Source organism: Haemaphysalis longicornis, unplaced genomic scaffold (genome assembly GCF_048455015.1).
Source record: "Haemaphysalis longicornis isolate Haplotype H1 unplaced genomic scaffold, Haemaphysalis longicornis Haplotype H1 scaffold_8, whole genome shotgun sequence".
Taxonomy (NCBI): Eukaryota; Metazoa; Arthropoda; class Arachnida; order Ixodida; family Ixodidae; genus Haemaphysalis; species Haemaphysalis longicornis.
In genome coordinates this window covers 6,671,225-6,688,057 of record NW_027526445.1, presented here as the reverse complement: position 1 = coordinate 6,688,057, position 16,833 = coordinate 6,671,225, and the positions used below count along the sequence as shown (strand labels likewise).

Here is a 16,833-nt window from a genome sequence, read left to right as displayed (position 1 = left end):
ACTGACGAGTTAGCGGCGCGAGGGACGTCTAAGGGGCCAGCACTAAAAACATAATTTTCATTGGGTGAGGTGCACGTTAGCATTCAAGCGATTCAATCAAACGTAACTAGCGGCCCCACTGCAATCGTCCAGTCATGTGTCCTGGCCATTGATTAGTTCGGCCGCCGTTAATCGCACAAACAAGATTCTGTGATGTCATAGAAAAGTTGCCGAAAATTGGCTAGCGAGACGCCATAGCTCCACACGTTTTCTTTAATATCTCCGTTATTTTTTCGAAGTTTGCGAAGAAATCGGTATCATTTTTATCAGGACAAAGAAGCCTTCCTAATGAACTAAACTTGTATTTTGTCTTCATGGCTCCTTTAAAGCCTGGCAATCAGGCTAGCAGTATGTCAATAAATAAGTAAATAAATAAAAAAAAATAAGTAAATAAAAAGTAAGTGCAGATACTTTAATGTGGAGGGCTAGTTATAACCATCCAGTTTTATCCGTGGTATAAGATGTTTTCGAAGATATTACTGTCGTCTTCAAAGCGTTTTTTCAGGTCAGTTTTTGTGACATCACGATGGTATAGCTTCAGGTGCTCGAACAGTTTTCTTTATGTTCAGGGTTTTTTTTTTTTTTTTTTTTGCACTATGTACAATTCCCTGGTTGCGCCTCTCATGCCTTTGGCAGCGCAATGTATAGATTTCTAGTGTCCTCCACTTTTCGGAACCCACCACAGTTACTTTACGATTTACAAAAGGACACCTTGACATGTCAGTTTTGCATTCACCGTCTTTCTACACAACCAACCAAAAGTGCATATCTCCTTACCAACGACACATAAAGTATTTCCATATTATTGCACTCATTTTCACAGCTTCGAACATGACTATTTCTAGACCTCTAAAGCAGACTTATACTGGTATTATTAAAGAAATGAAAATGCGCAGCTTGTAAGCCTCATGTCTACCATGCACCCCAAAATGCCGGTTGGGTTGGAGCTTTAAAAATGTGCCCCAAAATTTCTCCTCATTCCACAAATTGGACATTCGAAATATTTTAATTTCGTGTGGCAACCATGAGAGCGCGTGCTTCCTGCTATTGCAAGTTTTAAACCCGACGTTTAACCTCTCTTCATTTTATGGTTTACAAAGGCATCCACCGAAATGCTCCATATCCACGTAGCGTCTATGTTACGGTCATGGGCTATAGAGGGCTGTTAGGCACGCCATAGCTGTAGGACAGGGAACAATTTAGAGGTATGGGGGATCGTTCACGTTCACCAAAATCTATATTCAAGAAGGTCCGTTTTTCGCTTCCATAAAAAAAAACAAATTGCTTCTGGGGCCACAATCAAACCCACATATTCTGGCTCAACAGCACACCTTAGAAACTGAGCTACCAAAGGAGGTGAATGGGATTCCCCACCTCTAATGCTTGTTTTGCTTGTAAAGCGACTCGAAAGTATACTTACTTACGTCTGCCATTTTCAGTTCTTACTGCATCCTATGCTGATAGTAGAGTGGTCTGTGTAACGTCTACTTTTCATAAACCAAAACTCCTCTGCCACCATTGCTTACAAGCGACTACTACCTTAAGCACACCTGTATTGTTTACCCACGCATACAGAAAGAACACAGGCACGTCTTTTATTCGTAACAGTTACGTTAATAACCTAACCCAATTTAGATACCATAACAGAGAAACGATAGACAAAGCGTGGTAAATCAATACTAAAACCAAGGTGAAACATAAGAGTATGTAGTTCATCAACCTGTGCTGCTGAATTGCTTTGAGGGTGGCAGCCAAGTCAAAGCTGGGACTGGGAACCACCGACTTCATTCCGGGAACCAGCGTTCGTCCAAGAACAACGCTTAGTCCGTAAACGTGGAAGAAGGGGAGTGGATTGCAGCATATGTTTTCCTACAATATCGAAGAAATCAACAAAAAAATACAGTTTTTTTTTGCTCTCGTCAGAATACTTATAGCCGTTAGTTATGTTACCAATGTATGTTAGTTTCATCCACCAGCAATTTTGTTCTTTTTTGTAAGCTAAGGGCACTCAAGAATTACGTGCATCTCTGGATTTGTATGTTGTTTCAGAATTCACTATCTCTACTCTGTCTTCAATGGCACATTTTACGTCTGAATGTGTGCCTGTACGCGTGTATTTATCGGAACAATTTCACTCCAAGTTCGAATGCATACTGTATCAGCTATGCATTGCGGCTGCGATATTGAGCACGAAATGCTACAAAGTGTAGCGACCGAGGGGCACCTATGTAAGGTTAAAGGAACTAACAAAATGCAGCGAGGTAGTTTCGTTCTCTGAGCGTTCTGGGCTGACGCCATTATTTTGATTTGGTTTTAGTCATCGTGTTTTTATCGGTGTACTGAAGGACTGAAAGAAGAGAGCACAAACTATATATCCCTACCAGTTTAGAAACTATTATAAAGATCTAAGTATAGTAGACACCCACTTATAACACTACGTCTAATAGGGGTCTTACAGAAGACCCTAATCATACGCCTAGTGCACAGATGGTGAGCTCAGAGAAAGCTTGTGGTTTCAGCCAACGTTCTGACCCCACCCGTTCCACTATTACTCTCTTGTCACTTATAGGTCAACTTGAGTGTCGTCAAGAATTTTTCAGATACCGCATTTCATAAGAGCTACTGCTGAGCTCAAAAGGTATGTTTGTTCGAGCATCGGGAGTCCAGCTACAGAGCACCGCTGGAATGGGCTGTTTCATCACTATGGTAGCTGATACTACTGCGCTTCCTGGCTGAGTATTCTACGTAGAATAATTTGATCGGGCCTTCAAAAGGCTCAATATTGCCAACGCCGATTCTCACAAAAGCGATTTCATGTCGCCTAGAAGTACCGCAGGGATTTTTAAAAAAAAGAATGGGGTTTAATCTTCGAAGCTCCGCTTGAGCTATGACGGACACCATGTTTGAGGATACCGAAATAATTTTGACCACCTAGGTATCTTATAATTGCGCCAGAGGCTGCACCCACGTGCATTTTGTTTTCTTTTCGCCGCGATATGAAATAGACCATCGTATCAGAGATAGAACATAGCAGTTTTTTCAATGCGTCATTCAGGTATCAGCGTACAGCAAAATACGCAAACCTTCACGTGATTTTAAGCTGTTCTACAGGCCAAGCAGAGGTACTCTGTCCATCCCCATGTATACAGGTATGACACAACGCTCTTCAGACAGCTAGCATTTCTCAGCAGCACCTTCCGCTTAAACACAACGTATCGCGGAAGCTTTGAACCAACACTGGACAGGACGACATTATAGCGACCATTTCGTGGTTACTCGGCAGTACGCAAACCTGCTTGCAGCTTTTCTCCTGCACGGTGAGCCCAGAAGGCATGTCAAGGTACACCAGCGTCATATCATCAATAATGATATTGAAGATTTGCTCCATTCTGAAAGTTAACATCCTTTTACACCTTCCTCACGTGCTGCTAAAAAGCCACACGTTGTTTGTCATCGCCTTGAGGGACCTTCTACGACAGTCATGTCCAGCGACGTAGAAATACCAAAGTAGCCCAACTGCAACAGGGAAGGCAGTTTTTGCTGGCCTTAAAATCTTTCCACAAAATATCTCTGCCATTTGCAATTTCTCTTGCCTTTCTTTGTAACCGGTTCACCTTCACGGCCAGGTGCGTACAATATTGGTATTGCTCGAAAGCAGAAAACTGCTACTCATTTTCAGCAGAGACTTCATCAGCCCAGTTTAACCCCTCAGGCAACTGCCAGGAAAACTATGTATCTTTTACTTTCTCAAATACCGTCACACTCTGAACGCTCGCCTAGCGGCCCAACTTTCGAGAGTCTTGGTGGTTACAATAATTCGACAACGGCCTGCTGAGGGTAGATTGCTGGCTACCGGCTGGAAATGAATATCGGCATTCAAGGAAATATTCAGAGTCTTTATATTGGGCGCACTCACTGCAATTACGGTGCTGTAATTGTAGTTTGTAAGTTGTAAATGTTTGCGGTGCTGTAAACACTTAAAGTGCGTGTTCTCTAGTTTATCGGTTGTTCTTTCCAAGTTTAAAAGGACATGAAATTCAGAGGGTATGCAAGGTACGATGGCCACGTGGAACCTTTCGCGTAAATACTCAAAAACAACTGCCTTCAATTTTCGTTTCTCTTTCCGCTTCGAGCTATAACCTACCTGTGTGGCTTCTTCGCTTAGCTGTGTTATTGCCCTTATGAACGGCTGAGCGTCACACATTTTTATTCCTCTAAGCAAAATATTATACCGGTTCATGGGAATATATTCGCTTTGTTTAAAGTGACGCTGGGGTTGCATTTAGAACTGATAGCAGACACCTGCAGAATTTCGGCAAATCAAAAAACAAGGCGGTGTTTCGAAACACTACCTTCAAGAGATTGCCTCATGCAGGAAGAATATGTTAACTACAACTGTCGATTGAAAATACTACAATGGATGCTGTAAGTTTCGTGTAGTTAGTTCAGCTAGAACATGAGTGGCAGTGAAGGGTTAAAGTGTAATTTAGACCAACTAACGAGCGTACATGAGCTTTGAAGACCGAAATTCAAATAAAGAACCATTACCAATTGCAAATGTCACATTAAAAACGTTTACTTCCTGCAGTACTAAAAACTAACGACACCTCGTTGTATACCAATGAGTATGTAGCCTACTTGCACCAACACAATTCGACACTTCAAGCTTATCATACCGGTGTCATCAGAACACCGGACCTGTGTACTGATGTTATGTGAGGTGACCCTATAGGCTTGAGATTGAAGTGCCCGAATACCTTCTGCTGTGGCTAGAATAAGCCTAATAACGGGGCATGCATACACTTTCATCGCAAAAAAAGCTAATAAACCAACTAAATATTATTGAAGCTTTATGACCTAGGTTATGGAGGGGGAATTAGTGGTCACCTTGACTTAGCTTAGACCACTGGGAATATTGAAAATCTGAAGATATGATGAGACGCAGGCATTATTGCCTCCCCTCCACATCGCAAAGCAGCTACCGTATTAGGAATAGAACCTCTGACGTCATGCTCTGAGGTCTTATCTCCTGAGCCAGAGTCGTGCTTGATTTGGAAACTGTCGGATCCTAAGGTATAGTTCAGTGCTACAAGTATCTGAAGAGAGAATTTGACTTACCTGTGAGAATTGAACTCTGTGGTCAAGGGCAATGACATTATTGACAAAGCTGTGATGGCTCAGGACCGCTGCTTTGGGGTTCCCGGTAGTGCCCTCAAAAAGAAAGACGCAGTACACTTCAAGACTCAGAAATGTTGATAAAAACTCTATGTTTTTTTCCTTATAAGTACCCCATTTCTCACAACTCCCAAGGGACATGAATACCAAATAAAAGTTTGGTTCGTTACAGACCGCTTTCTCACGATAAAAATGAAGCCAATTTTGACACATACTTCAACCCAGAAATCAACATATTAGGCAAAACAGCAGGAAAACAGGCGCTTTCTATCCGGATCTCTATGACGTGAAAAACCTATATTGTGCAATGGGAATCCTCCTACCAATACCACCATTACGATACAAGCCTGGGGAGTTCTAGTGGGTACTTAGTTCCATTTGTTCTTGTCACTAGAGCGTTCACATGCAGCTAACAGATAATGATTACGTGTATCCCTCTTTAGCATTCCTGCTCACGTAATGCAGCCCAATATTAAAATGTTTATAGTTTTTTGCATTTTATGGCAAAAACCTATTTCTAAGAAATATCTTTAACCGCTTTAACTGAGCCTGAACAGCTACCAAAGGGGGGTTACTTCTACCCACAAACGTTGTATTTTGGGTTCACGGCCTGTTTTATGTGCACCCAGAAAGGATGAGCTAATTAACCACGCAGCTCACAATCGGAACGTCAGTTTTTCAGGAAAACGGCCCAATATTTGGCATTCCTCCGTCGAGAGGTACCCGCGCACGCTCTAACATAGAGAATGACTTTGTTTATGGTATGGTAGGAACGTAAATAACACGTCTATTAGCCCAGCTCATTAGATACCGCCTTCAACTCAATGCATTTAAAATCTGCACAGGGTCTGTCTCCTATCCACTATAGAGAATTTTTGTGAAGATCCATGGCTCTTTCCACATTACATGAGCCCTCATAAATGTGCCAAGCGCACCTACAGAATAAAACTTAGGCAAAGTAGTTGAAACCCAGCGTCATAAAAGGGAGTCCCAGTATAACTCAACTTTCATATTTCTCCTCTTTCCACTTGTTCATCACGGAGCAGTTCATCATTTAAACTTTCTCAAAATGAAGTACTTTTGAACGGCCTTATTGTGCTACCATACAACTCTGCTTCTATTATTATTTCAAAAAACTTCAAGAAGTAGACTGATGTGATCTTCGACAGGCGTTCGCCTCCCGCCCCCTCCCTACCTCTCCCCTCCCTGAAACTGGGTGCTGCAACGTAGCGCGAAGCTGTGGGTAACTGATCCTGCATTTTTCAATCGTCTATGAGTATTGTCGCGTGCTATAAACATGCATTTGCTGAGCCGGAATTCGTGAAGGAGACGACCAGGTCGGTACGAGCAGCCGGAGCATTTTGTGGGATAGCTCGAGCACAGGGTTCCAAGAGCGAAAGCCAGAGCTCTGAATGAAGATGACGAAAGAGCACGCGCACTCAACCACTTCTTCGTCCTCACAGTCATCTCTTGGGGCCGGTGTTAAGAAACACGTCACATTTACCCCCCCCCCCCCCTCTTCCAAAAGAAGCATCGGCACGATGCTTGTGTGGACATACAGACAACTAGAGCGGGTGTGTTATGTCCTTGAAAAATAACGTTTCATGAGCACTAAGTGCGCTACGTCCGGGCGCAAGGCACGCCGTCTCGTTGAAGTGCATTCTTCGGGAACCACGGTGTAAGTGACGTCGCTACGTTGTTGAAAGACCCGGTAGGGACCGAAGTAGGGCTTTAGAAGCTTCTCCGGCAGCCCTCGACGTCTTATTGGGGTGCACACCCATACACGGTCGCCACGATCGGAAGCGGCGTGTCTGTGGCGGGCGTTGTACTGGAGAGAATCCTGCAGCTGCTGTTTTGTGATCCGATGGTACGCTAGCTGCGGTGCTTCTTCGGCTTTCTGGATGAAACTCTGGACATCCTCGTCGCCGTCGCCGTCATCGTCAGTCAGCATTGCATCCAGCATGGTTTCTGCCTCGCGTCCATGGACAAGTGCAAACGGTGTCATGCGCGTTGTTTCTTTTCGGGCGGTATCATAAGCAAATGTCACATAAGGAAGAATTTCGTCCCAGCATTTGTGTTCCACATCAACGTACATGCTCAGCAAGTCAGCAAAGGTTTTGTTCAACCGCTCGGTCAGGACGTTCGTTTGCGGGTGGTAAGCGGTTGATTGCCGGTGGGAGATACCTGTGAGATTCGTTATGGCTCGTACAAGGTCGACATTAAACGCGGCTACCCCGTCTGTAATAAGAATCCATGGAGCACCGTGGCGAAGAACGATGCTTTCAATAAAAAACTGGGTCACGGAGAGTGCTGTGCAGCGCTGAAGCGTTTTCATTTCTGTGTACCGCGATAAATAATCGGTGGCGACAATTATCCACTTGTTGCCTGCATGAGAGGTGAGAAAGGGTCCCAAGAAATCCATGCCTATCTGCTCAAGCGGCCTTTTCGGTACTTGAACCGGTTGCAGTAATCCAGCTGGTCGGCCCTGCGGAGTCTTGCGTCGTTGGCATTCACGGCACATCCGTATGTACTGCTTCACGGTGGCGGCAAGGTTCGGCCAGTAATAATTCTGTTTTATCCTGGACGTCGCCCGAGCGTAACCCAGGTGGCCAGCCGCTGGGTCGTCGTGGCACGGCCGCAGTACTTAACTTTGCAGACACGCGGGGACAACTAGGAGGTAGTCCCTTCCGCAAGGAGCAAAGTTTCGCTTCTAAAGGATGTTGCGCAAGCAGAAGAACTTCAACCTGCGTGCAAAGGGCCTCGGAACATTGCTATTCCGGCCCTGTAAAAAGTCTAAAAGAGGCCGCAACTCCTCGTCCTCCATCTGTTGCTGAGACAAGATGGTACCGTCGAGCACTACGAGGAAGGCCGTGGCGACATCGTCTTTATTGTCGGCGTGCTCGACTGGCGCTCGTGAAAGGCAGTCAGCGTCAGAGCGTTGCTTTCCGGACTTATAAATCACCGTGCGAGGAGGGTTTTGTACGAGACCTGCGAACAGCTGTTCTTTAACGCCGTGCATCCGGTATCGCAGCTTCCTAGGCCCCGATATTTCAGGGTCAACTATATCGATACCGACAAATCAAGGAAGGGCAGCGACGACCTGCCTGTTTGCCGAATTTTGGTTTTAAAGGTATAGTTGTTTTTACAAACGCGAGCCCGGTTGTGGTGTCACTGCTGTTTTCTAGATCGTCGTAGCTGGAGGAGTTTTTCCATGCCCCCAAATCACAAAAACGACTATTACATATTTTCGCGTGCTATATAAACACGCAGTTGCTGAGCCGGGGTCCATGAAGGAGACGACCAGGTCGGTACGAGCAGCCGGAGCCTTTTTTGGGATAGCTCGGGCACAGTTGTTGTTGTTGTTGTTGATCCTTTTCTAGTGGGTTCCAAGCGCGAGAGCCAGAGCTCTGAATGACAATGATGAAAGAGCACGCGCACTCAACCACTTCTTCGTCACAGTCGTCTCTTGGCACCGGTGTTAAGAAACACGTGACAAAACATATTTGGAGACATGTAACGTTCAGTACTGGCAAATCACTCGTCTCATACCACAAGATTACCTAGCAATGACTGCTGTTTTTAATAAGTAAAAATGATAAAAACAAGTAACTTTCTTTGGAATTCCACATATTCCAGACAATCCCCTTCAATACAGGAGGACATTTCTGCGGTATGTATAAAAAAAAGTAATTCCGATTTCCTCTTTCGCCTCAAAAAAAGCTCGCCAAAAGTTTTGCTGATGCATAGTAGGCACGAAAAAAGGAAGAAACCTAGTTTTTTTTTTCGATAAGAGTTCTATTCACAAAATGGCAGATCGTTTACATTAGGTAAATCACGCCTTCCTTCTGCAGAATTCGAGTAAGTGCGAATGGCACATTCAACAAAAGATTGACGGGATTGCCTTGCAAAAATGTATAATAAAAAAACTGTAGTGAGTAAGAAATGGTACACAAATTTTATGAGTTTTACTTTGCCTCAGTACTGCTTGAAAAGGCATTAGGGATACATGCCGCACAGGTAGAATGCACTAAATCAAACTTTCAGAAAAAAACGCCTTCGGTACTTACAGAAGTAAAGACGATTGTAAATGGGTCGTCCATGCCCACTTGTTCTTGAGCCGCCTGTAGGTCGGCTTTTCCACCCTCTGCCAGTTCTCGTAGCGAGAAGCAGCCACTGCCAAAACACGTAAGGAAACGTGATAATAACGAGTGTAGCTTTCGATCACGAGTCCGTGAATGTTGCAACAGCCGTTAAGAGCATCATGATAGCGCAACTGCAAATTGTGTCACATGCAAACGTTCTGCAAATTGTGACATACATTCATGCTGCAACAGGGTATTGCCACCCAACCCTCGCTTATAAAACACTGAACACTGTTCAGGTTTGACCGGAGTGGTATACGGAGTTAACGAAGAAAGGTAGCTACCCAACATTTCTGCTGTTAGATAACGACACCGTGAATACCCGACGGCCTAAATGGAATGTTTAATAAACTAACAAGCTTAATCAGCCTGTCTTAACACAAATACGTAGTTTACCTTATTTTAGTGCTGCCCCCTTTCCTTTAATTGGTCCCTTCATTCACGAAGGCTTACAAGAAAAAATGAATTTCATACACAAAAACACGACAGCCTTTCGTCGGAAATCTGTTGCAAGGTGCTTCTAAGCAGAAATGGTGTATTCGTCCCTGCAGTGCCTCCATTTACCATTTTCGTAAAGCAGCAAAATCATGCAAAATGGGTAAAATCTCACAAATTATGCGAGTTAACAGGCTTGGTTACCTTGATTGTCAATAAATACGACCCGCCACCTCAGTATAATCTCAACAATATTGGTTAGTCTGCCCGCCGACATAGTGTTTCATTAAAAATGCCTGTCATGTCAGTGATTAAAACAGATGAGAAAGACACACCGTTCTACGGAAGCCCCCTTGCACGGCAGTCACCACGATATGCTTTGAAAATTTTCTAGGAATTAAGTTGCTACTTCAGCACCATTTTATTGATAACATTTTTTTCCTAACTTTTTCTTTGTCAAAATATCTTTTTTTTCTTTGAAGGTAAAAGTGATAAAGTGGCGACCTTTGATTGCGCCCACCGTTCGTCTGCATGATAGGGGAGTGCGCACTTATTCTTACATGTTTTATTAAAATGACAAAAAGGCGTTATCAGGCAAGAAAAAATCAAACAACGTACTTAAGTGTCCGACAATTTAAAGATATTTTGTTTCGTAGTAAAACACTTCAGTAGCAAATATTATAAGACTCAGAAGGCTCTGTTGTCAATCAGACCAAAAAAAAGTAAGTAGAAAAGCTTTTCACCAAGCAACAGAAAAAAACATTATCAGCAAAAATATTCCCTAAACACTTGGTTGTTAGAAAACGTCTATAGCTCTATAGAAACAATTCGAATGCGAAGCGGTCAAACAACACCGCAGTGACTGCATAATCATTAACGGGCATGAAAAGATAAAAATGGTTATATTCGCTTTAGGAAGTATATCACTACTTTGCAAGGCTAAAATAGTCAGCAGAATAACGTTAGTACACAACTAGTTTTTTGGCAAGAAAAGGGAAAAAACGAACAGCCACCAAAAATAGAAAAATTTTGGGTATGAAAAAAACGTCTTTGTACAAAACACTAGAAACGTTTGGCAGCGTTCTAGTCAAACATTGAAAATACCGAAAAAAGATTTTACATACAAGCAAAACAAAAAAAAAGCTGTTTTACTGGGTGCAAAAAAAATTATCAAATAATTTTATTGCTACAAACGATTTTAGGAGCAAATTTCTTCAGAAAAGTTAGTCGGTCTCTCAGATATGCGAAGTGTTTTTAGCCGTACGGGTTTTATTCCAGAAGGCTGCCTGCTGAAAGCCTCAGGCGGCAGAATAGCGAAATTTTCAGAGCTGCAGCAGCACCCTCTCTCCCATAAACTTGCACCATCTAGTAGAATAGTTCTCGCACTGAAAACCTTTATTACACTGTTCCGCAGCAGCGATACAGGAACCGAAGATTAGATGCCAACAGCGCTGCGCCATTACGGCACCGTCCAGCGTGTTGCGATGGCGGCACCCTACAATCACGGGACCGGCACAACTAAGAGCAGTGTGGCCGACCAAGGCTGTGCCGTGCAACTTTAACACCGCGCTGTAGCCTTCTGTGCGTTCAAGCCAAACTTCCGTAGCGTTCTCTTTGCAGCTCTTGCCGTTACGGCAACAGGTGCCGCGCCGGTGTGACCAAAGCCTCTAAGCACTTGGTACTTCGCTGCACATCGGTATGTGAACGTACAAATTACTGCACACGGCAACACTACCCGCCTGTTTGAGAAAATGAGACGCGGAAGGCGCGAACTACAACGATATCGGTGATTTTCTCACCGCGCCTTAATGATAGCACAGTTTCTGAACGAGATCCGTGAAGGGTAATGTGGCGCTAATGTTACAGCGAAAAGGTCGATTCGACAAGGTGAGGCAGCTTCCGAAAAATGTCCCTTTTGGTGTGAATTTTATTTTTGGCTTTAAAAAACGTTTTATTGGCAATAAACACAATTACACCTTCCGCGCGCTAAAAAACACTACAGAAAGGGTTGCGAATATTTGTACGATATAATGTTCTTGAACACATAGTTATACAGCATTGCCTTAATCTCTTCTTTTTAGCAGGAGTACGCCATGCATACTTCGCTCCCAATTTGGCTGGACCGTAGTAGACGTTCCTCACAATATTTACCTTTTCGAAAAGCCCGATACAGTATCGAGCTCATCAACCATAGGAGGGGGCAGATTGGAGAGCGAGTGGAGATCACCGGGTAATACTATTCGGTGGTAGAAGTGAATTTGTTGTGTCGTTTTGTTGATTTATTTTTCAATTCATTTAATTTCTACAACTCTCTGGTTTGGTCGTTTAGCACGCCCTCATTGACATTTGGTAGCTGCTGGAAATGTTTACAATAACCGCTGTAGCACCTTGCGACCTTCGCTTATTTGGTTGGTGCCGGGATCAACAAGACACTTTTGTAGCGGACGGAAGTGCTGAAAAAGAGGACGTGTATCTGAATTTTAAGCTCACTAACCAAAAACTTCCCAAGACTCCTCCCATGAAAAAAGTTGTGCTGATGACTGTTCTGAGGAACTGACACTGCGATAACCCAATGCTTCGTAGTGGTTCTTCCTCCTTTCTCACAAACAAGGAAATGCCATACATCGCTCAATCATGACGTACTTTCCGTTGCTTTCAACAAAAGAGCGCGAGCAGCTAAAGACAGTTGTCTAGGGCATTAAAAAATAACCTTTGGTATGAACAGGGCAGAAAATAGGTGTGTCAGCGGGGCTCCGAAAAAAAAGCTGGACTTCCAATGGCCTAAATGAAGGTCGGTGAATTAGAGCGACTTATTTTTAACGGATCATTTTCAACGACCTGTATTTGTTTCAGGGTGGCTGCTGGTTTGCGTACCTTGAAAACCCATAACGTTTGAGCCCCAGCGTCTTCGCTAGTGATTGCCTCGTCTCTGTGGATACTGATGATTGTAATATCCAGAGGAATCGTGGCAAAGCCAATCAAAAAGCTATAGAAAACTTTTGCTTCTTCAATCGTTTTTTGGCCTTCATGCTCTGAGGCAGCAGACTCCAGTATGGTATAATTTTATTTTATGAGAACAAATACCAGTTCGCAGAGCTGAAGGTAAGCGTAGCCTTGCCGACGCTGGCTACAATACAATGGTAAGTGATCGTTGCATGCTTGTTCAAGAACTATAGGCTCTTCTGATTTAAATAGTGCCAAGGCTTGTTCATGGGTTTAACAACAAATTAAAAGCAACAACGTTGGAGCAACAAAGGAAGGTCAATTTAAGTGATTGGAATAACCTTACCATATGATACAAAGATGCGAAGCAATATGCTTATTTTCATATTACAATGACATTATGCTTACACGCTTATCAAATATACAGGGGGCCTTCTACCAAGTTCAAGAAAAATACAGCGACGGCCTTCATCATTTTGAAAGACGCTTTTGAAACTATATTTTGCCATATACTCCCAGGGCAAATTTAATTTACATATCTCCTCCGTTGACTGCCTGTTTGCCAGTCATAACAAGGCATTTAAAATACACTGTTATCGATGCTTTTAAACGAAATTTCTACTAATATCTAATACTTACGGTAATTTACGGTCGCCATCAGCAATAACCGTCTTCAGGGATGGGTACCTAAAAAAGCACAAGAAAGGTGTAGAAACTGTTTCGTACAATCAAAATCAGCGTCTATATGCAGGCTACAACTATACACATCCGACCACAACCGTGCTACGATGCCTGAGTCAATTTTTTGCCTTAGAATTTTCTTATTTCCTTTCTCGACAAAGGTATCGTGCCTCCCCCTCATCCATTCGGAACAATCGGGAGCCAACTTCTCCCACTTAGGGCCGATTGGTTACCTGTCTTCCGCATTACATTCTCTACACAAGGCCATGTATTTCTATTAATTTGTGAAATTGTATTGTTACGCGCCGCAGACATGGATATTTAGCAGATATTTTCGCTCCGAATGCTTGGCGGTGAAACGCAGCCGAAGTGCAGCAAAACCGTCTCCATTCTTCTCCTCTATATCACACCGATGATCCCCAAACCTCTTCGTTATTCTCGTGTAGTCAGACCTGCGAAATGGTAATACTGTCAACCTGACGTTTTTCACTTATGCGAGACCTATCCTATCGCTGAGCAGTTACAGGACGCCAACTCCTATACCGAACGCCTTGTTACAGGACTCAATCTAACTACCTAATTTTTCTTTGGCGGTGGAATGATTTCTACACAAAAAGTTTAACACGAAGCCAAGTGGAGAGCGAACCTATGTGAATTCCTTAGAAAACACCATTTGCTTGTGGAGTTTTATGACATTGGTACAATTGTAACAAAGACAACCGTAAAACAACTTTTGCCGGCCTCACTGCAACGATTTCGCTCTGAACAACATGAAAATAAACCAAGTTTTACATGAACAGTGTGGGATAATAATATACATTCGCCCAAGCTTTCCATTTTAACTAACGGATCTATTGCAGTGATTGCGACAAGACCTGTATTTTCCCTTGCATTCTTAAACATTCTGCCCAATACAATGGGTGCACCGATGTCTGCAATGTGACTCAAAGCCGTGACATGTAATTAGTTCGTTGCCTATTTTTGCCAAGTTTGGTGCAGTTGAAAATAGCACTTTCATTTTCTGGCATTGTAAAACCGTTATTTCGCACTTATATTTGCATATTCTACTTACTTTCGGCAACCAGAAACAATAGATCACGTGCCACAACTTGTTTACCAGCGCCTGTTGAAACATGTCACACAATTTCCACTTTGCTTAAACACAAGGACAATAATTCAGCAAAATTAAAAATGGTTAAGCTATGCATTAGCCGTAAGGAATAGCTGACTTTTCATTCTATTCAAAATTACAGATTGTACACATCGCCAACACCTGGCCTTCGACTGACTCGTGTTAATGTATTTCGCGTAGAATAATAAGTAAATTAGATTTAAAACCTGGTTGATTGAGAAACGCCAAAACGTAACACTACAGGCAATGTTTCAGTCCTGAGCACCAAAATGTGCACAGGGCAGCCACACCTGCTGCGAGTTCTCAAAGCAGAGAAATGGGGTACTTTCCACACGTGTCCGCTCAGGATGAAATGTTGCAAACCCTGTTAGATATAGCAACTTCAAACCCCGAGTTTAAGCTGAAGAGTAACTACATTTTTCAAATTCTTGCAGAGCGAGTAATGTCATTATGTATATACCATGCCAGTGTAAATATCTTTTCCGGCATTATAAAGAGGCCTGACAAGCGCAATTCACCAGTGACGTGTACAAAACACCCACAGTTTTTAATTGCCAAGTTCGCAGTTCACGTGTAGCAGGGATGGAAATTTTTAGAAATCGCGCAGAGCAGAGCTTAATCACTGGAGTAAGATATTTCAGCTGTTCCACAAACCTTCTTAGCTTTTACGTGCTAATATTTTAAAAAAAATTAAATTTACGAACTACAATAAACCAAGCAGATAAGCAACGAAAAAAAATGGCCACTTATACTATTCGCTTTACTGAGAATTTCGTGGAAAGACTTTCTTCGACTGCCCCGTCTGCCTCGTAACCCTTTCTCCGTTCTCCTCTCCCCTTCCTTGAGCCCTTCTTCCTTTCTCGCTCGCCTCGTTATATCTAGTGTAGGTTTATTCAGCGCCATTCAACTTTCGCGCCTTCGCACTCCTCGCGCGCCATCTGCTGGGAAAGCCGCCAGCTTTTTCCTTAATTTCCCTGGTTCAATGGCGTGTCATCAGTGGAGGCTGTGCTCTTTTTGAGCTTACTTTTATCTCGCATGGGCTGGAGCCTTTTTGCGCCATTTTTATCGCTTTAACGCGTTGCGTTTTACTGCCTGAGGTAAAAATAAACCCAAATGAACGCCTAAATGAACGCGGGTACGATATGTTGCGTACTAACGTCTTGCCGCAGATGTGCCTTAGGTTTCCTTTCCGCTAAATGATCAGAGACATCTATGACTTGCCACATTAGACTCACTAGTTTGAACAGGCCTGCAAATATAAACTTCCTGTCGGCTACTTGTTTCTACTTTTCACCTGGAGGCTAAAGCGAGGGTCGGACAGACAGACAGACAAACAAAACTTTGCCCGCTTGAGTAGCCAAGGAAAGACTATGGTCTGTAAAATAATTATCTCCCAACTGGCACCTAGCTTGTAACAACATCCTGTCTTTTTAAAATTAATTTTACTTTGGCAAGCGCTCCAATGCATGGGCAGGATGCCAAATGTAGTGGTATCTGGATCAGGCATGTCAAGCATGCCACTGTCATACACTACCACATTTATGATAGTGCCGCACACAGGTTGTCCCAACTAGAATGCACAAAGATTATATAAAGGATCAATAGCGTATCTCAAAGAAAACCTGGTGCATAATATTTCCCGACCTGTGGAGTAGCCGGTAGTCATTTTTTTCTTTATTGAAGTTTCTTGGGTAAAGTTGATATATGATTCTACCCGCCGAGTGCACTCGGAATGATTTTGGTGTAAATAATGCACTTGTATGTACTGAAAATGATATCCAACTGCGCTATTTGCATGTATGTACTAATTCCGTACTCCTTTTTTTCTGACAATCAAAGAAACCCCATAAATTTAATATTACTATGTCACGGCGCTCCAAACCGCATCGTAATGCAGCGCCACCAAATAAGCTGATCGAAGCACCTGCTTCGACAGTCACACGCCTCAAACCCCTTCATAATCGCTTAGAAGGAGAAGAAACAGCAGGTTTTACAGGGCCGTGTGGCAGGTAAGCACAAAATAGGTCACCATTTCGTTGTTTCTTTTCTTTATTTTATTTTGGCTAAGGGAGAGCCTGTTCGAAGTTACTGCTTAATGATGCAGTAGGGAGCGGCGACGCGTGGTATTCTTCATATTTCATGGTGTTTTTAAAGTTCGAACAAATGAGTATGTAATTAGTACGTTCCTGAAAATACCACAAATATCCCGTGTGGGTACCTGCAAGTGCCTCATTGGCACTTTAGTGATGGGGTGTGTACTTCTCTAGTTAAGTATTTAATACCAAA

At 43.1% G+C, this 16,833-nt stretch overlaps 1 protein-coding gene across 3 annotated transcripts in view; it reads right to left on the bottom strand.

Annotated features, from left to right (window-relative positions):
• LOC144149912 (medium-chain acyl-CoA ligase ACSF2, mitochondrial-like) overlaps positions 1–16,833 on the bottom strand; it is a 197,421-nt gene that overhangs the window by 41,325 nt on the left and 139,263 nt on the right. For all 3 annotated transcript variants that reach the window (XM_077681646.1, XM_077681645.1, XM_077681644.1), the window contains exons 6-9: positions 13,374–13,421; positions 9,282–9,387; positions 5,158–5,250; positions 1,760–1,908 (exon numbers count right to left, since the gene is read on the bottom strand). In XM_077681646.1, the coding sequence (XP_077537772.1) occupies positions 1,760–1,908; positions 5,158–5,250; positions 9,282–9,387; positions 13,374–13,421 (396 nt within the window). The remainder of the gene's footprint in view (positions 1–1,759; positions 1,909–5,157; positions 5,251–9,281; positions 9,388–13,373; positions 13,422–16,833) is intronic.